Source organism: Candoia aspera, chromosome 4 (genome assembly GCF_035149785.1).
Source record: "Candoia aspera isolate rCanAsp1 chromosome 4, rCanAsp1.hap2, whole genome shotgun sequence".
NCBI classification, from domain to species: Eukaryota; Metazoa; Chordata; class Lepidosauria; order Squamata; family Boidae; genus Candoia; species Candoia aspera.
In genome coordinates this window covers 80,011,274-80,029,344 of record NC_086156.1, presented here as the reverse complement: position 1 = coordinate 80,029,344, position 18,071 = coordinate 80,011,274, and the positions used below count along the sequence as shown (strand labels likewise).

Genomic DNA, 18,071 nt, shown 5'->3' with positions numbered 1-18,071 from the left:
AACTTTCACAGTAAAACAGCTTTACGGTTCTCATCCCTTCTGTGAGGTAAATCAACATTATTCCCTTTTACAGATCAAGGAATGAGAAGCAGAGATTACTACAGAACCTAAGAGAAAACAGGAATACGAATCCCAGTAATTAGGTTCAGATTTGTGCTCCACCTATAAGGTCAGTGCTTTTCCTGTTTAAAAGGTTCTTGGTAAGACCGTCAACAGGCCAAGGTTCTTTTAATCAGCTGATGGTCTAGTGGTTTTGTACACAGAGGTGTTCTTTTGAAAACAGCATGAAATAAATCTTCGCATTCACATGACTAGCTATGCACGTGTGGCTCCAAAACAGTTCAGGGTTACATTTGCAAACTGAATTGTCTCTTTTCTATCTCAAATGCAGCTGAGCCGGGAGGAAAAGAGAACACACGACAGTAATGCAGATACAAAATGAAAAAAAGCTGGGGAAAAAGTCATGGTGATGGAGAAGGCCTGCAGGCCAAAGTACTTCCCACAAAGTGGTTTTCTGGCAAATCTAGTTGTTAATCAGTTCCTTATTTACCCTGTTGAACTGAGCCCAGGAGACAGCCATACTATTATAATCTTCCAGATGGTTGATGCTGCTATTGAAGAGCTTTTGGGCTAGGAAGAGAAGATTCTCCTTTGTGAGTCCTCGACTGCTCTGGACTTCAGACTTGAACTTCATGTTGAGAGCCTCACACAACTGTGACCACATCACCTTGTCCGGCACAGCAAACGGCACACGTCCTGGCTCCGCAAAAGCATTGTCCCATAGCACTGTGGCAGTGGCATTATTATCCTGGCTGCCATGCACAATTACCACCACAGGCAGAGATAATGTCTTCACCTGGAAGACTAGCTCATTGCCACCAACACTGAACTGAGACTCAAAAAGAATGGTGAATTTCTCCTCAGTCACTGACTCAGCACCACGTCGATCCGAACGCTTGATCCGCTTCAAGGACTGTGGATGGATGAGATGACAGAGGTAGACACAGGAAATAGAAAACAGAGCACAGACTGTCAAGAGCCTACATAACACTCAGGTCTAAGAACCTTAGATGTGAACTCAATTACAGACTCAGGCAGATCTTCCAGGGGAAACTTACTTTGTATAATTTTTCTGTCCAGTAACTCTTTTGGTGCTATAGGCAGGAGTACTTTGCTCTGCTTAAACCAGGACATCAATTGTGACTGTCCTAGCCATAATGATTTAAATATAACTTAGCTGCATTTAAAATTGAATTACTGCAAAACACTCTATGTTGATGCTGCTTTTGAAGAGTCTTCGAAAACAGCAACTGGTCCAGAATGTAACAAAAGCCACACTGTTAGTTGCTTCTTTACAGGATTAAACAAACTGATAACTAGTGCACTGTTGTAGGGTAAATATATATGCTGCAATGCTGCATTAGTTATCTATTTCTTTCTGGCAGAATTTAAAGTGTCAGTGAGAAGTCTTGAGAAGTGGCATTCCATCTTATTACATCGTTTTGCTGTGTGATAAAACATTCTCTGTTTAACGAGAGATATAATTTTAACCAATACGTCTATTTTATCTGCTGCATCTGCCTGTTTTCATAATACTCCCTGCTCCCACTGGAATTCTATGGAATTTTATGATTGGACTATTTATTGTTAGTCATTCTAACTTTGAATGGTACACTGTAAATACTTACATTTATATAAACAAGGGATTGGCAAACACACACACACACACTCCACCTCCATCCACACCAAGTTATTAAAAGCTCAATCTAGGGTTAGCCTTCAGCAGATACTTTGTGGCAACAATAGACGTCGAGGCTTTCCCCCTTAGTTACGTTTTCAATAGGAAAAGCAACAGTGGGATGTGAAGATGGAGGTACGCAGTGGGAATCAGTCAAGACATCTCTCTCACCATGTTGCGGAAATGAGCGCTCAGTGTTCCAGTTGCCTGATGATATTCCATAACACAGGAATTGTTCAAGATATCACCGCTGCTCTCACTGCCAAAAGAAAGCAATGGCAGCTAGTTGAATGCACGCCAGCACACCCCTGGTGATTTACTATCAGCCCACTGGCAGTGTTAATTCTGCACCATGGGGATATTGATGATGTGGCTCCACCCAGTGGAGACTCTAGATTGTTTATCATGCTTTTTTTAAATCATGAGATATCTACTACAAGCAAATGCATGCATAATGTACAATGAATTACCTAAAATCAGGCTGTCACTTTTTGCTTTGTTGCCCTCTTGCTAATCTTTTAGGTAAGCTTAATGGTAATAACATGTCGTATAATGTTTACCAAATTTCTATCTTCTCAGGAGAAAGTTTTCTCCAACAAAACACTGACAAACTGTAATAATGACATAGGTAATGAAAGTTTGCTTTGTCACCCAGGTTGTGAGAGCAGCAAAGGCGCAGTCAAATAAGAAGGCTTAAAGCTTCAGGTCCTGAGGGTTAGGCTGAAATCCAGACACTGACGGAAAGCTTTCTTGAGCTTAATATTTTAGCACCTTAGATAAACAGTGAAAACATCCACTTATGTAGATATCTTGTCAATTTTCCTTTCAAGTTACAATGACTATGTTCTTATTTAAGAAGATTAATGGCATATTTCCATGTATTAATTTCTACTCTTCACATCTTTCGATAGCCTTTCTTAGCACGGCACCCTGCAGATGTGATGGGGTTGCACACCCACACATCTCGAGGATCCTAAGTGGTGGGGAAGCTGGTTCAGGAGAAATGGATGTCTGTCCTCCCTCCCTTTGCTTCCTTAGCATGTAAGAAACATACATACTTGCGGGTACTCTCGTTCTTTAGTAGGGCTTTGGCTTGCTGCTCACTGATGATGGTGGCCTTTACTTGTGGGGGGTTCATGTGAACATTTAACTTTCCTCCAACCAGTAGTCGTACTGTTGCCGCAAACTTGGTCTGAGTCTTCAGCACCTGCGGAGGCTGCTTTTCTATTATGAACGTGCTATAAGGAGAGAAGGGGAAAAAAAGACCAAGTCATTACTTACAGAAGGTAAAAAGCTGCAAGCGGAGTCCTAGCTTTTGTAACTCAGTATATACGCCTCATTAGCAGAGAAAACAATGGCAAACTACAAACCCAAGTGTATTGAAAAGCAACCCACACCAATCAAATACTCGAATATTACTTCAAAAACCCACAACACACAAAAGAAGTTGTGTAATAACCCTCATCAGACAAGCAAAAAGACACCACAATAACTAGAACTCCAAAAACCCCAGAAATAGACTATTTATATAACATATTCTTCAGCAAAGGATCGTTACCTTGTCGTGGTGCTGGAGCTTGAGCACCTCAATGATGCCATGAGCTAAACCGTGAAGGGCCACCCAAGACGGGAAGGTCATGACAGAGAGGTCAGACTAAATGCGATCCCTGGGGAAGGTAATGGCAACCCACCCCAGTATTCTTGCCGTGAAAACTCAATGGATCAGTACAACCAGAGATATGTCGGTATACCATTGGAAGATGAGACCCCCAGGTCGGAAGATGGTCAAAATGCTACTGGGGAGGAACAGAGGATGAGTTCAACTAGCCCCAGATGTGATGACGCAGCTAGCTCAAAGCCAAAAGGATGGCTAGCGGCCGACGGTGCTGGTGGTGAACGGCGAATCCGATGTTCTAAGGATCAACACGCCATTGGAACCTGGAATGTAAGATCTGTGAGCCAGGGCAAATTGGATGTGGTTATTGGTGAGATGCCAAGATTAAAGATAGACATGTTGGGCGTCAGTGAACTGAAATGGACTGGAATGGGCCACTTCACATCAAATGACCACCAGATCTACTACTGTGGACAAGAGGACCACAGAAGAAATGGAGTAGCCTTCATAATTAATAGTAAAGTGGCTAAAGCAGTGCTTGGATACAACCCAAAAAACGAAAGAATGATCTCAATTCGAATTCAGGGCAAGCCATCTAACATCACAGTGATCCAAAGATACGCCCCAACCACAGATGCTGAAGAAACTGAAGTAGAGCAGTTCTATGAGGATCTGCAGCACCTACTGGACAACACGCCTAAAAGAGATGTCGTTTTCATCACAGGAGACTGGAATCCTAAGGTGGGCAGTCAAATGACACCTGGAATTACAGGTAAGCATGGCCTGGGAGAACAAAACGAAGCAGGACATAGGCTGATAGAATTTATACATGGACTTCACCAGATGGACAACACCGAAATCAGATTGATTACATCCTTTGCAGCCAAAGGTGGCGGACATCTGTACAGTCAGTAAAAACAAGGCCTGGAGCTGACTGTAGTTCAGATCACGAACTTCTTCTTGCACAATTTAGGATCAGACTAAAGAGATTAGGGAAGACCCACAGATCAGCTAGATATGAGCTCACTAATATTCCTAAGGAATATGCAGTGGAGGTGAAGAATAGATTTAAGGGACTGGACTTAGTAGATAGGGTCCTGGAAGAACTCTGGACAGACGTTGGCAGCATTGTTCAGGAGGCGGCAACAAAATACATCTCAAAGAAAGAGAAAACCAAGAAGGCAAAATGGCTGTCTGCTGAGACACTAGAAGTAGCCCAAGAAAGAAGGAAATCAAAAGGCAACAGTGATAGGGGGAGATATGCCCAATTAAATGCAAAATTCCAGAGGTTAGCCAGAAGAGATATGGAATTATTTTTAAACAAGCAATGTGCGGAAGTGGAAGAAGACAATAGAATAGGAAGGACAAGAGACCTCTTCCAGAAAATTAGAAACATCGGAGGTAAATTCCAGGCAAAAATGGGTATGATCAAAAACAAAGATGGCAAGGACCTAACAGAAGAAGAAGAGATCAAGAAAAGGTGGCAAGAATATACAGAAGACCTGTATAGGAAGGATAACAATATCAGGGATAGCTTTGACGGTGTGGTCAGTGAGCTAGAGCCAGGCATCCTGAAGAGTGAGGTTGAACAGGCCTTAAGAAGCATTGCTAATAACAAGGCAGCAGGAGACGATGGCATCCCAGCTGAACTGTTCAAAATCTTGCAAGATGATGCTGTCAAGGTAATGCATGCTATATGCCAGCAAATTTGGAAAACACAAGAATGGCCATCAGATTGGAAAACATCAACTTATATCCCCATACCAAAAAAGGGAAACACTAAAGAAGGTCCAAACTATCAAGCAGTGGCACTCATTTCACATGCTAGTAAGGTAATGCTCAAGATCCTGCAAGGTAGACTTCAGCAATTCATGGAGTGAGAATTGCCAGATGTACAAGCTGGGTTTAGAAAAGGCAGAGGAATTAGGGACCAAATGGCCAATATCCGCTGGATAATGGAAAAAGCCAGGGAGTTTCAGAAAAACATCTATTTCTGTTTTATTGACTATTCTAAAGCCTTTGACTGTGTGGACCATAACCAATTGTGGCAAATTCTTAGTGGTATGGGGATACCCAAGTCATCTTGTCTGCCTCCTGAAGAATCTGTATAACGACCAAGTAGCAACAGTAAAAACAGACCATGGAACAACGGACTGGTTTAAGATTGGGAAAGGAGTACGGCACGGCTGTATACTCTCACCCTAACTATTCAACTTGTACGCAGAACACATCATGCGACATGCTGGGCTTGAGGAATCCAAGGCTGGAGTTAAAATCGCTGGCAGGAACATTAACAATCTCAGATATGCAGGTGATACCACTTTGATGGCTGAAAGCGAAGAGGAACTGAGGAGCCTTATGATGAAGGTGAAAGAAGAAAGTGCAAAAGCTGGCTTGCAGCTAAACCTGAAAAAAACCAAGATTATGGCAACCAGCTTGTTTGATAACTGGCAAATAGAGGGAGAAAATGTAGAAGCAGTGAAAGACTTTGTATTTCTAGGTGCAAAGATTACTGCAGATGCTGACTGCAGTCAGGAAATCAGAAGACGCTTAATCCTTGGGAGAAGAGCAATGACAAATCTCGATAAAATAGTTAAGAGCAGAGACATCACAATGACAACAAAAGTCCACATAGTTAAAGCAATGGTTTTCCCAGTAGTAACATATGGCTGCGAGAGCTGGACCATAAGGAAGGCTGAGAGAAGGAAGATCGATGCTTTTGAACTGTGGTGTTGGAGGAAAATTCTGAGAGTGCCTTGGACTGCAAGAAGATCAAACCAGTCCATCCTCCAGGGAATAAAGCCAGACTGCTCACTTGAGGGAACGATATTAAAGGCAAAACTGAAATACTTTGGCCACATAATGAGAAGACAGGACACCCTGGAGAAGATGCTGATGCTAGGGAGAGTGGAAGGCAAAAGGAAGAGGGGCCGACCAAGGGCAAGATGGATGGATGATATTCTAGAGGTGACGGACTTGTCCCTGGGGGAGCTGGGGGTGTTGACCGACAGGAAGCTCTGGCGTGGGCTGGTCCATGAAGTCACGAAGAGTCGGAAGCAACTAAACGAATAAACAACATATAACATATTTCAGCACAATGGATACCTAGGAAACTTCATCAAAAAGCGTTCAATCAACCAACCAACCCATCCCATGAAAAGGAAAACTCTTCCATACAACAAAAACATCTCAGAAACTACCAACAGATTACTAGAACCCCTTGGCATCACGGGAGCCTATGATCCAACAAAATCTATCCAAAGTATCCTAAGAAAATCCAATGACCCAACAGCCAAGAAATACAAAACAGGGATCATTTATAATACATAATGCAAGGATTGTGAATTCTATGTAGGGCAAACAGGTAGAAGATCGGCAGTAAGCATCAATAAACATTAACTGACAGTCAGAAGACAATTTCTTTGACAAATTCAAACACATTTTCAATAGGGAAAGTATAGATATTTTAGACAAAGCCAGATTCAAAAATGCAAGCAAAATTCTAGAGGCTTGGCAAATCAGCCATTAACAGACCCAGGAGATAAGCTCCATCTATAAACCATTCAAAAAAGGAAGTAATCGAAGGTCAGTGAAAGGGCCAAATGGCCTCCCTCAGCAAAGGCCTATTAACTAACACCCAGAACAACAGAAACAATCAAGGAAGAAGTAACAGCCTAATCAAGGCTGGTAGGACTAGCTACCATATATAAATAGTTAGCAAACATCATTTCCCTATGCACTGAAGATGTTACCTAGCCTGGAAATAAAATGCCTTCAAGGAAAAAAAAAAAGGCTTAGAGAACACTAAGAACCCAACAATACACTCTCTCCATCAAGACTCTACTGAATTTCAACATATGCAGAAAGTAAAGAAAACCCTGTAATATAATCCAAGAGTTCACCCATGGTGAACATAGTATTTTTGCAAATAACTGTTGAACCCATGATATAGAATGTATGCAGCAACTTCCACTAATTTCAGTAAGCAAAGCTTTTGTTTCTTTGAACACTACCCACTCTAATAATAAAGGCTCTCTGTAGAAAGCAAGCATGATCTAACAACACAACCCTACCTAGTGACTAGTGCAGAAATTATATCTGTGACGGTGGTGTTAAGATCTGCTAGCATCTCTTCAATGGGTCCAGGGATAGGCAGCTGCTGGCACAGGTGTTCAGCACGGCGTACTTGTTGACGGTTCTGACAAATGATCTCAGCCAGTTTCTCACACCTAGGGAAAGAACTCATTGTATTCTACTTTGTCAAAAACAATGAAGAATTCTGTGGCATCTGAAAGACTAACATACTAATTTTAAGACCTTAAAAGACTAACAAATTTAGAATTAGGAAAAGAAGAGGGAGTATGTGTAGTATACAAGGGAGAGTGAGGTCTAAGGAAGGAAGTATGTGATGGGGAGCACAAAAAGCCCTAGATAAAATGGTCCCAACACCATACTTCCTAATGATGCCAAGACATGCTATTTTGCATTTCAGGAGATAATCATGTAAAAATAAATGGCCCTGTCAAATTATGTTGTGTAGTAGCCATATATGGTTAAGTAAGATTAATCTGATTATTTGATTTTGCTTGTGGATTTTTTAATGTTATGAATATGCTGCACAGCCTAATTGTTGGATCAACCATACATTTAATTTGAACTAGCACTGAGACTGAAGACACAAAGAGGAGGCAGGGATTAATTGGGCTCCCAATTCAGATTTATAGTCATCTCCTTTTCTACCTTTCTATCTATCTAGGGACCAGGATGTAACCCTGAAAATTCTATAGAAAATATATCAGGAAGTAGGGACTAGATGTAGCAGTCACTATGTTAAGCTGAGTACAAGCACTCTCATGACATACTATAGGCAGTATGTCACAGAGAAGACTGCAAAAGATTCAGCTTACATAGAACGGAATTGGTAGAAAGCATTTTACAGACACAACTTACAGGTAGACCTCACTTAATGACCATTTGTTCAGCGAACTTACAACAGCACTGAATGAATGGTAGTTACGACTGGTCCTCGCAGTTAAGCCCACTGCAGCACCACTGCAGTCACGTGATCCAAATTTGGGCACTTGGCAGCCTGCCCACATTTACAACTGCAACATGCACTTCAATTCCCCCCACCCCACCCACCTCTCTCTCCCCCATCTCTGCCCTTTTGGCTGCTTTGCACTCTGCTGCCATGAGACAGAGGGCCAGTAGCTGCTTTGGCCAGGCGTGCCTCATCAGTAGCAGGAAGATGGCAAAGGTGAGCTGGGGGCGGTGGACTGCAGGGCAGCCAAAAGGGCAGAGATAGGGCAGAGATAGATGGGTGGGGGGAGCTGAAGTGGAGGTGAGCGTGGCAGGGCAGGAGAAGCATAAGGCCCTTGCCTAACGACCGCAACCGGGACTACTGGAACTGCCGTTGCTAAGCAGTGGAGTCCTGTGATATTTCGCCTAATGACCGCTTCACTTAGCAATGGAAATTCCAGTCCCAATTAGGGTCGTTAAGCGAGGACTACCTGTATTATTATTTGTTCCCAGCACCACTATTACAATGTTTTTTTAAAAAAAGATCTAAACAATTTGTTAGTTGTGGTTACTTCAGGTAATTTCCAAGCTATAAACAGTTTATCATTTGGACTTCTGTCCAGCTCCAAATCTTTGGCTCTGCTATCAATATTGGGGGAGAAAAGGCAAGAAGTAATCCAGCATCTGCCTTTCTCTGTGTCCAGAAACCCTACCAGGTCTTTTAAATCTACAGATTGATTTAGGCCAGACCCTACATTCTAGATCCAGAACTTTGTTTCTAAAACAGCAGTCTTAGATCTTAAGCCTGAAACTGTCTGAAACGCTTCCTCTGCATAACCTGTAATCAGTAGCTCTGAACCCATGAAGTGAGCAGTTTAAGACATGATCAGTGTTATGTTGTGATTTTGCAAATCAGCTACAGAATTCAAACTGCTAAAACTTGCTATGTTTTCATTTTTAAAAAAGCATGATTCCATAGACCCTCTTGAAATATGTGAAAAGAGTCAGCAAGACGCTATGCACACAATCAAGGAAACACAGCCGTATTGCATATTCCCAACACTTAACCATTGGTATTTAAATCTGAATCCAGTGAACTCTGAATTACTCCTTTATTCAGCTTCAGTCACTAGGAGTTCAATGAATTGGGAGGCCCTCTTTACTCTCTCACCCCTTTTCCCTCTCATGCTATCTACCATGCTTGCAGGCCATCTAAAGGCCCCTCAGGAGGGCCACCATTTCCTGCTAGTTGCTGCCTCCTCTTCCACTGGATCAACTCATCATCCAAGATTATAGTCTGCTGCTTGCGGAGCAAAGCCAGTGTCTGTTGGTGCTTTTCAGCCAGTTCCTAAGGAGTAGAAAAAGGCGTTCTGAATATGGTGTTAACAAAAAACACAATGGGAAAGAAAAAATAAGAATCAGGACTTGGGAGGGTGGTACTTACTACACGGTACTGTTGTAATGTCTGAGCCTCCCGATGCAGCCAAGCTTCCAGTGATGTCTTTTTTTGCTGCAAACTAGGCTCACGGGCCATACGTTCCTGGGGGTTTAGCTGAGAAAGCTGAGTAAACTGGGCTGGAAAGGAAGCATTAATTAGTCCTTGACCTGAATTACCTCGATCACCTCATGACTCCCACATACCAGAAGAGAGTTCCTTGCATTCAAACCTATCTGTTTGGTTGCTTTACTATTTTCTTTAAAAATCCAGTTGAGGAACACAGGAAGGCTTTACTATTAGTCCATCCAGCTCAATACTGTTCACTTTAGACTGGTCCTTCAGGATTTTCAACAGAGGTCTGTTCTAGCCCTACCTGGAGATGCCAGGGTTGACCATGAAATGTTTCACATGCAAATCAGAATGTTCTATTACTCTATCATTACATGTTACTATTAGTATTATGAAGACTATAGCAGTACTACTACTATTGCACCAATCTTGGGAATTATGTACTATTCCTCCTCCATTCCCACAGATATACCTTGTAGACGAAGGCTCTCTTGGTACTGGATAATGAAATATTCCTGAGTCTGCTGAAGCTTTTTCAGCTGGTTCTCAGTGTCTTGGGTGACCAGGCGTAATTCCTCAAAGGCCTGGTTGATCTGAAGGTGCTTCTGGGACAGGGCATCAGCCAGGCTGCTAGCTGGTGAAGGGCTCTGTAAATATGGAAATTTAAGAACAGAAAAAATATGGATACTATTGCCAAGGAAATATATTTGGCCATACCCTAGTAGGTATATACGAAAGAGAAACATTTATGCAAAAGGAAATAAATCACACTCACATCTGTGGCTTCTCGCACCAGGCGTTGCTCATGGTATAGGATGTGTCGAATGCAGCGTACTAACTCCAGAGGGCAGTGTTTATATGTATTCTGTACAGAAAGAGAGAACAGCCCGAGAATGGGTAAAAAGAGTGGGAAATTAGTAACTCCATCAGCCTTTCACTCATGGGAAAGCTTGAGAACACCATCTCTTAGCTGCCCCCAAACCTTCCAAACTCCCAGACCCTGTAACTCACCTGTAGCTGAGTGGCATAATGACCCAGTTTGATTTTTAGAAGGAAGCCATCCTCGCCCACCTGGTGGTCTGCCTTTTTTTGTAGTTCCTGGATCAGTCCCTCTAACAACTGTGTGGCTTTGGCACCCTCCTGAGGATTGTCAAGATCAATGGAGTCCCTGAAAATTGGATCACAAAGCAGAGGGTTGTGTGCACAACAGTGGGTACCCTCTTGAGGACAACAAAGGGTTCTTTCTTTCTTTTTTTTAATCTGTTCAATTGTGTCTGATTCTTGGAGACTGCCTGGACAAGTCCCTGCAGTTTTCTTGGCAAGGTTTTTCAGAAGTGGTTTGCCATTGCCTCCTTCCTAGGGCTGGGAGAAACTGACTGGCCCAAAGTCACCCAGCTGGCTTTGTGCCTAAGGCAGGACTAGAACTCATGGTCTCCTGGTTTCTAGTCTGGTGTCTTAACTACTACACCAAACTGGCTGTCTTTTTCATGTACCTGGGGTCAAAATGAGAAGGCAAAGGCAGCACAAGTTGCAATTTCTGAATGTTCATATAATGGGCAGAAATTCTACCATATATATAACTAGTCTGGGCCCTTATATGGTTTTAGTTAACTCACATCTTCCAATCCTTAGTTTAAGCTCACCTAGCTGGGTTTAGAATTGCTACATCATTTGTAAGCTGAAACTGAAAGTTTGTCTACTTGCCACCCTAAGAAAAGGGTCAATTCAATATGTATAAAGGCATCCTTAGTATCCCCCCACCAGTATAAGCAACAAATATACATATAATTAAACTGAATTTTGATTCTGATTTGTTTGTCCTTCTTGCCTATTTCAATTAGGTTGTATCTATTTTTGTTTGCTTGTTTAATTATTACTGCAAAACATTATCCATTTAAACATTCATCATATTTTTTGTAAAACATTGTCCATTTTAAGAAAATTGCAAAACTATTCCAGAGATGGGGGAAATGCGTTTGTGATTGCACAAGCATCAACTATGTTGCACGTAATTGAATTCTGCTGCAAATCTACAGAACATTTTTTTTCCTCTAAAGAACTGCAATCCTGGACAGAAAATCTGTTTAATTGTAGCAAGTTCATTTCCAGATCAGTCCAATCAGTCAAATAATGTTATATCTGTTCACATTCTAGGTGAAAGAAACAAAAACTGGGAAACGCTGGCCAAGAGCACTCATGAATCCTGGCTTTCTATGAATGTCCTATCTGTTAGTAATGGAGCTTGTTTTCTTACACTTGATTTTCCCTACTTGTCTGCATGCAGGCCAACAAAGTAGAAATCACCTGCTTTATGTGATATCTGATAAATAAGCCAAGGAAAAAGGAAGCTTTGTTTGAGAGTAATACCCAAGATTTGTGGATCATTTCAGCATGATTTACCCATTCATGAGAGTGGGAAAAGTGAAGCAGGAGCAGATGGGAGTATATGCTCTAGCATAGCTTTAAAAAACTGGGTTAGCTCAAGGCCCTGGTAAAGAGGCTTTAATAAATGATCTCCCTTTCCCATTAGGCCAGCCTATCTGCCTCACAATCTGAACTCAGACACCAACGGAATATTTGGAAGGCTTTAACTTTTGACCTCCATTATGGTCCTAGTTATTGCTTTTTAAAAAAAAATGTTTTTACTGGATTATTTTGTTGGGGTTGAAGTTCTGATCTGGTTTGATGATAACTGCAAACAGTTCTGACTCTGAAGTAGGCTGGTATATAAATGTGTGTGAATGCATATGTGTATTTAATGGGGGTGTTTCTATAGATATACAGGATGTTTAAAAAGTCCTTGTGAAATTTTAACTGCACTTCTATATAAGATTTAAATATTCTGTAAAATGCAACAGAGAGATAATGTATTTAAGATTAAGCATATTTATTTCTAGGAATGTTAACTTTCAAATGGCCACCATCATTTTGGATACAAACACAGTATGACTTGAAGTACTTCAAACACCTTCTGCAGTTGTATTTGACTTATAGCACTGGTCATGTTTGTTATCCTGGCATTATATCCAATAAGCGTCTTTTAAAAATCTTGAAAAAAATCCCTTCTCTATTTTAAGGGCATTAACAATCAAAACAAACAAGGACTTTATAGATTGTGTGTGTAAACTGAAACAAGAATTGAAAGTCTTCAGCTGAAATTTCCATTGCCAAAAATTATCTTAGTTGTCTCACTATAAATTTTTTTCAGGAATGCAAACTGAAGATATAAGAAGCTCAACTTGGCCTGTAATGAGGAGCAAAGCACTGAAAATTTGAGACCCTGAACTGGTAATCTGGTGGGGGGGAAAACTACTCAGGACCAGAACTATACAGCTAAAATAATATGCTTCCCAAATAATGCAGAACAAAGGATTTGTTTCAGCCACAAGGGGTAAATATCCCACCCCACATCATCCCTCTACAAGGCTGAAGATGGTCCCGGACAGCCAGGTCTCACGCTCACCTACCATGGCTGTCCCTCAATCCACTGTGAGAGGTAATGGCGGACCTCTATAGGGAAATGCTGTCCATACAGGGCTTGCATCTGTCGCAGAGCATCCCCTTGGAGCTGCTGAGCTTGAATCCACACAGCCATGATTCAGGACCTGCTAATGAAAACAAGGCAGAAAAAGCATAAAATCATTGCTTCTGGAATTCTTTCCAATCCCTTAATAATAACGCTGCCCTGGGTCATATGACTAGGAGGGAGGAAGAAGGATTCCTCAGAATGGAGAGTCAATAGCATTCTGAGCAGCTGCCCAACTGCATCTCCAGAGAGATTCACAGGGATTAAAAAAAACAACTTATTTTTCCACAGTCTCAGGTCTGGCCCTGTCCATTTTCAAATTCAATCTTTATTTTGCCACCTTTATTTTGCCTAACACAAAATCTGGTCCAGTTCTGTTCTGCTTTTGGAGAATCACCCAGCTGATGGACAGGCAGTCCTGAACCCTTTTACATAATTTCTTTCAAACATTCTATTGTGTTGGAAAATTTGACATAGATTAAGTGTACAACTCCAGATTTATTCCTTCCACAACAGAATGGGCAGATTTATCAATAGCACCTTTCCCAGGTAAATTGCAACAATCCTAGCTCTGCCATAAATGGGAAATTTTAGAGGGAGGGGGCTCAGCACAATCTACTATACTTAACATATTCCATATGACCAAGTGCAGTCTCCTTTATTATTACTCTACCTGCTCCTACACTGAGTAGAGTAACTATGAAACATAATTATTGGCTTATCAACAGCTGTAGCTGGGAAAATTCTACTGTCATCAAAAGTAGGTGGGAGGAAAGTTGGATTTGCCTGCAGCCCACAAGTTTGGAGAAAGCTGAAGAGAGAAACTAGATGGTGTGAACAAACTTCTTCAGAAATGAATCAACTCAGTCAAACTCGTTAAAATGCAATGCCTTCCTTGAAACTATGATATCTGACCTCTAAGAGCTTCTTTCTAACCTTGAATTCTGTGGTGGATAATTGTGTGTCATGTTCCCCGTTGCAAGGCATAAGTGCATCACAACGGGAAACATGCACATCAGGAAAGAGGAAGGGATAACCATTATCCTTTAAACACACACATCATCCCTTAAGCACCCAAACCCATAAATAAATCAACAGGACAAATGAACTGCACCTAGGACAGGATCTGGAAACCATTAACAGATCGGAAGAACTCCCACCCATTACCCCGGGGGATGCACCTGCACCGGACGAAGACAAGGAGACAAAGGGGAACGTCGGAGATCGCCCAAATCGCCCATCGTCGGACCCATACCAACGCTAATCACCCATCCGGACCTGGCTTGGGGGACAATAGGGGATGGAGGGGGACAAGGTCCGCCACCGGGGTATAAACAGGAGACCCTGATACCACACCCGCATTCCCGTCTTTTTCCTCTGCATGCATTCTGTTTCAATAAACCCAGAAATCCTTAAACCCTTTAAGTCAGTCCGCGTTTTATTTGAAGCAAGGCTGCCCTGACATTGTGTCTCTATAGGAGACAGACGATGAATGAATTTTTATGTTAATAAAGACACTATAGGTATTACAAGTGTAGATATTCCAGGGCTGAAATTCAAGGCTAAACACAGTTAAAGCTATCAATTGCATTTACCTTGAACTGTGCTAAGGAATTTCTATCAAGAGCAGTAACAGTTGGACAAACTGGAGGACTTACTGCACAAATGATTGGGAAATTAAGAAAACTGACAACTGGGCAAATGAGGAACCTGTTATGTACACATTTGAACACACATCAATAACAGAGTTGTGCAAGCATCCACATTCAAAAAAGAAAAGCTATTCTGGAGCACACATAGGTGTCTACACAGCACCTGCTTGCAATTCTTTTAAGCTTTTTCCTAGAGTTGTCACATGCACACTCCAAATCACTCTTTCCCCTCTGAATCTGGATGGTTGCCCAGCCCTCATCAATAATACTTTACTAAAAAGCACCCCTCCCGCTTCTCCACTGATAATCTAAAATTTTAATGCTGATGAGATAAACTTCTAGGAAACAAGGGTTAAACCGGACTTACAGTTTAGCAAAATTAGAGGAACTAAGAACCAAAATACACGATAGACACTCCATGGGAGAATCCATGTATTTTTTATTAAATGCAGTCATGAGTGGAGAGCCTGTTTATATGGTTAAGTATGAAATACATGTTCGTGAGCACACAGAGATGTTTGTTGTATTCCATCATGAAACAAACAAAAGCACATCAACAGAGGAAAGGAAGGGGAACTGCCACTTTGATAGACAAAACTGTAGAAAGAAGGAAAAGGCAAAACAATTCCTATTATCTTCTCCAATAATCTGAAATAGTTATATAGTATCATGCAAAGCTTCTTCAAGAAGTATAGAATACTGAAATGCCTTAATACACATTATAAAATGCTATAAAACATATAAAGGGATAGAATAAAATCACCAGCGGCTGAGGCAATGTAGCAGCTCCAACACAAGTAAAATTTCTTACGTCAATAGAGGGTTGGATTATGTAATTTCTGGTATCATTTCTATCTTTATGATTTAATACCAGTGTAGTTTCTTCCTAAGGTGAAGATATGACATAGATTTGTAAAGTATAGACAGTGTGTTAATACAATTATTTGAAGGAAATCTTTCTTCTCCTTTCATACCACTAGAATTTGGTATGATCCATGCAGCTGACAAAAGTATTCTTCACATAATTCACATTAAACATAGCACCATAGCTCGAGGAAAGACTATCATTCAGTAGCAGAAAATATGCTTATATTGAAAAGCTCCAGCATCCAAAATCCAGATGGGGCTGAGAAAACTCTTGCCGAAATCTTGGAGAAATACTTCCAACCAGTAAACATGACTACTCCTAGGTAGACTACAAAGGGTCTTTGGTCTGACTGAACATGGCCAATCCTATGTGGATTTGTAGAGCCTATATGTAGCAAGACATCTAGCATTCAACAACAGGAATGTGATGATAGCCTGAGTTCTACCACTGGATTCCATGGGTGCTATTTGAGACCAATGAGGCTTCCTAACATTAGCAAGAGTGGACAGATCACTCCTTGCCTTTTGTTTCATTGGTGCCACCCCTTTCTCCACAGAGAAACGTCAGTATTTTTCTGCCCTTATTGCATCTGATAGCCATCCAGCAGCCCTGTTTAGTGTGACCCAGTCCCTATTGGGTAGGGAGGGGCCCTTGGAATATCTTTTGGGCTGCTATGAGGATTTTTCAAACTATCTAGCAGATAAAATCACTCAGATTCGCACCGCCTTGGACTCCAACTAGGCACAGCAGGCCAAGGTGCCTGGGGCACAGTCTGGGCGTGTGATTTGGGATGAGTCTGAGCTGGCGACTTCTCCCTTCCCTCCTTTTCAACATGAAATTCCTGGGGAGGTCATCCACTGGATTGGGGTTCAGTATCATCAGTATGCTGATTATACCCAATTATATCTTTTGACTCTGGGTCAGCCAAGTGAAGCTGTCAAGGTTCTGTCCCAGTGATTGGAGGCTGTGCGGGGCTGGATGGGGAGGAAATGTCTCCAACTTAATCCTACCAAGATCGGGGATATTTGGACTGCCCAGACTAACCAAATCTGGGGATATTCTATATTTGACCTTGGATGAAATGGCACTTCCCCATTCAAGGATGGTGCACAATTAGGGGGTCTTTCTGTACTCACAGCTCCTGTTTGATGAGCAGGTGGCAGCTGGAGCCAGGAAGGCCTTCACACAGCTTCATCTGGTACACCAGTTGCACCCTTTCCCAGATGGAGGGGGGGCCTTCAGACAGACACTCATGCCCTAGTAACCTCACGGCTTGACCACTGCAGTGTGCTCTATGCCTTGAAGACCACTCAAAAACTTCAACGGGTCCCAAATGCAGAAACATGGTCAGTAATAGGCATGCCTCAGTATGCCCATGTTAACACCTCTGCTTTGCAACTTGCACTGGTTGCCAGTTTTCACAAGGTGCTGGTTGCTACCTATAAAGTCCTACATGGCATAGGGCCTGGTTACTTGAGGGACCACCTATCTCCCATAGTATCTGCCTGGTCAATTTGTCTGGCAGGGTTGGCGTGCTGTGGGTCCCTTCAATTAAACAATGCTAGCTATTGGACCCTGGAAGTGTGCCTTCTCTGTAGCAGCACCTGCCTTCTGGAATGAGGTTCCTCCCAAGATTTGAATAGCCCCTACCCTACTGGTGTTTCAAAGACATGGTGCTTCACCCAGGCTTTTGGCAAGCATGACTGAAGCCCCCTTTTCTTCTTTTCCTATGTCCCATCTGGGTTTTTATCTCTGCCATCTTTGTTCTTTTTTGTTTTCTGTTGTTTTCTGGTTTTAAATGTTTTTAACAATTTGTAAACCGCCCAGAGTCACTGGGAGTTGGGCAGCATATAAATTACTATTATTATTATTATTATTAGAGTTCAACTTCTATTTTTGATCTGGGCAACACACAAATTTCCCAGTTTATTTTGGGCACTGAATATTTAAACTGGTATGCACCATAGCAAGCATAACAAATGAAACTAGGAAGGTCAGATGAGGACAACAGGATTATAAAAAGCAAATCACTGTCTTGTCATGTTCATATCTGAAGTCTGACAGACCAGATTCCATTGCTAGAATCTTAAGAGATGATGTAATGATGAAAAAAGTGAAGGCAGTCCATGCATGCTTAGATATATAG

General features: G+C 41.8%; 1 protein-coding gene across 3 annotated transcripts in view; it reads right to left on the bottom strand.

Moving 5' to 3' along the window:
* Positions 1 to 18,071, bottom strand: part of LOC134495355 (signal transducer and activator of transcription 5B) — a 74,468-nt gene that overhangs the window by 8,858 nt on the left and 47,539 nt on the right. For 2 of the 3 annotated variants that reach the window (XM_063300735.1, XM_063300734.1), the window contains exons 2-11: positions 13,347 to 13,487; positions 10,891 to 11,047; positions 10,655 to 10,744; positions 10,352 to 10,526; positions 9,817 to 9,947; positions 9,569 to 9,720; positions 7,427 to 7,582; positions 2,797 to 2,976; positions 1,910 to 1,997; positions 551 to 973 (exon numbers count right to left, since the gene is read on the bottom strand). In XM_063300735.1, the coding sequence (XP_063156805.1) occupies positions 551 to 973; positions 1,910 to 1,997; positions 2,797 to 2,976; positions 7,427 to 7,582; positions 9,569 to 9,720; positions 9,817 to 9,947; positions 10,352 to 10,526; positions 10,655 to 10,744; positions 10,891 to 11,047; positions 13,347 to 13,474 (1,680 nt within the window). In that variant the 5' untranslated portion in view covers positions 13,475 to 13,487. The remainder of the gene's footprint in view (positions 1 to 550; positions 974 to 1,909; positions 1,998 to 2,796; positions 2,977 to 7,426; positions 7,583 to 9,568; positions 9,721 to 9,816; positions 9,948 to 10,351; positions 10,527 to 10,654; positions 10,745 to 10,890; positions 11,048 to 13,346; positions 13,488 to 18,071) is intronic. The other variant, XM_063300733.1, reaches the window with a different exon arrangement.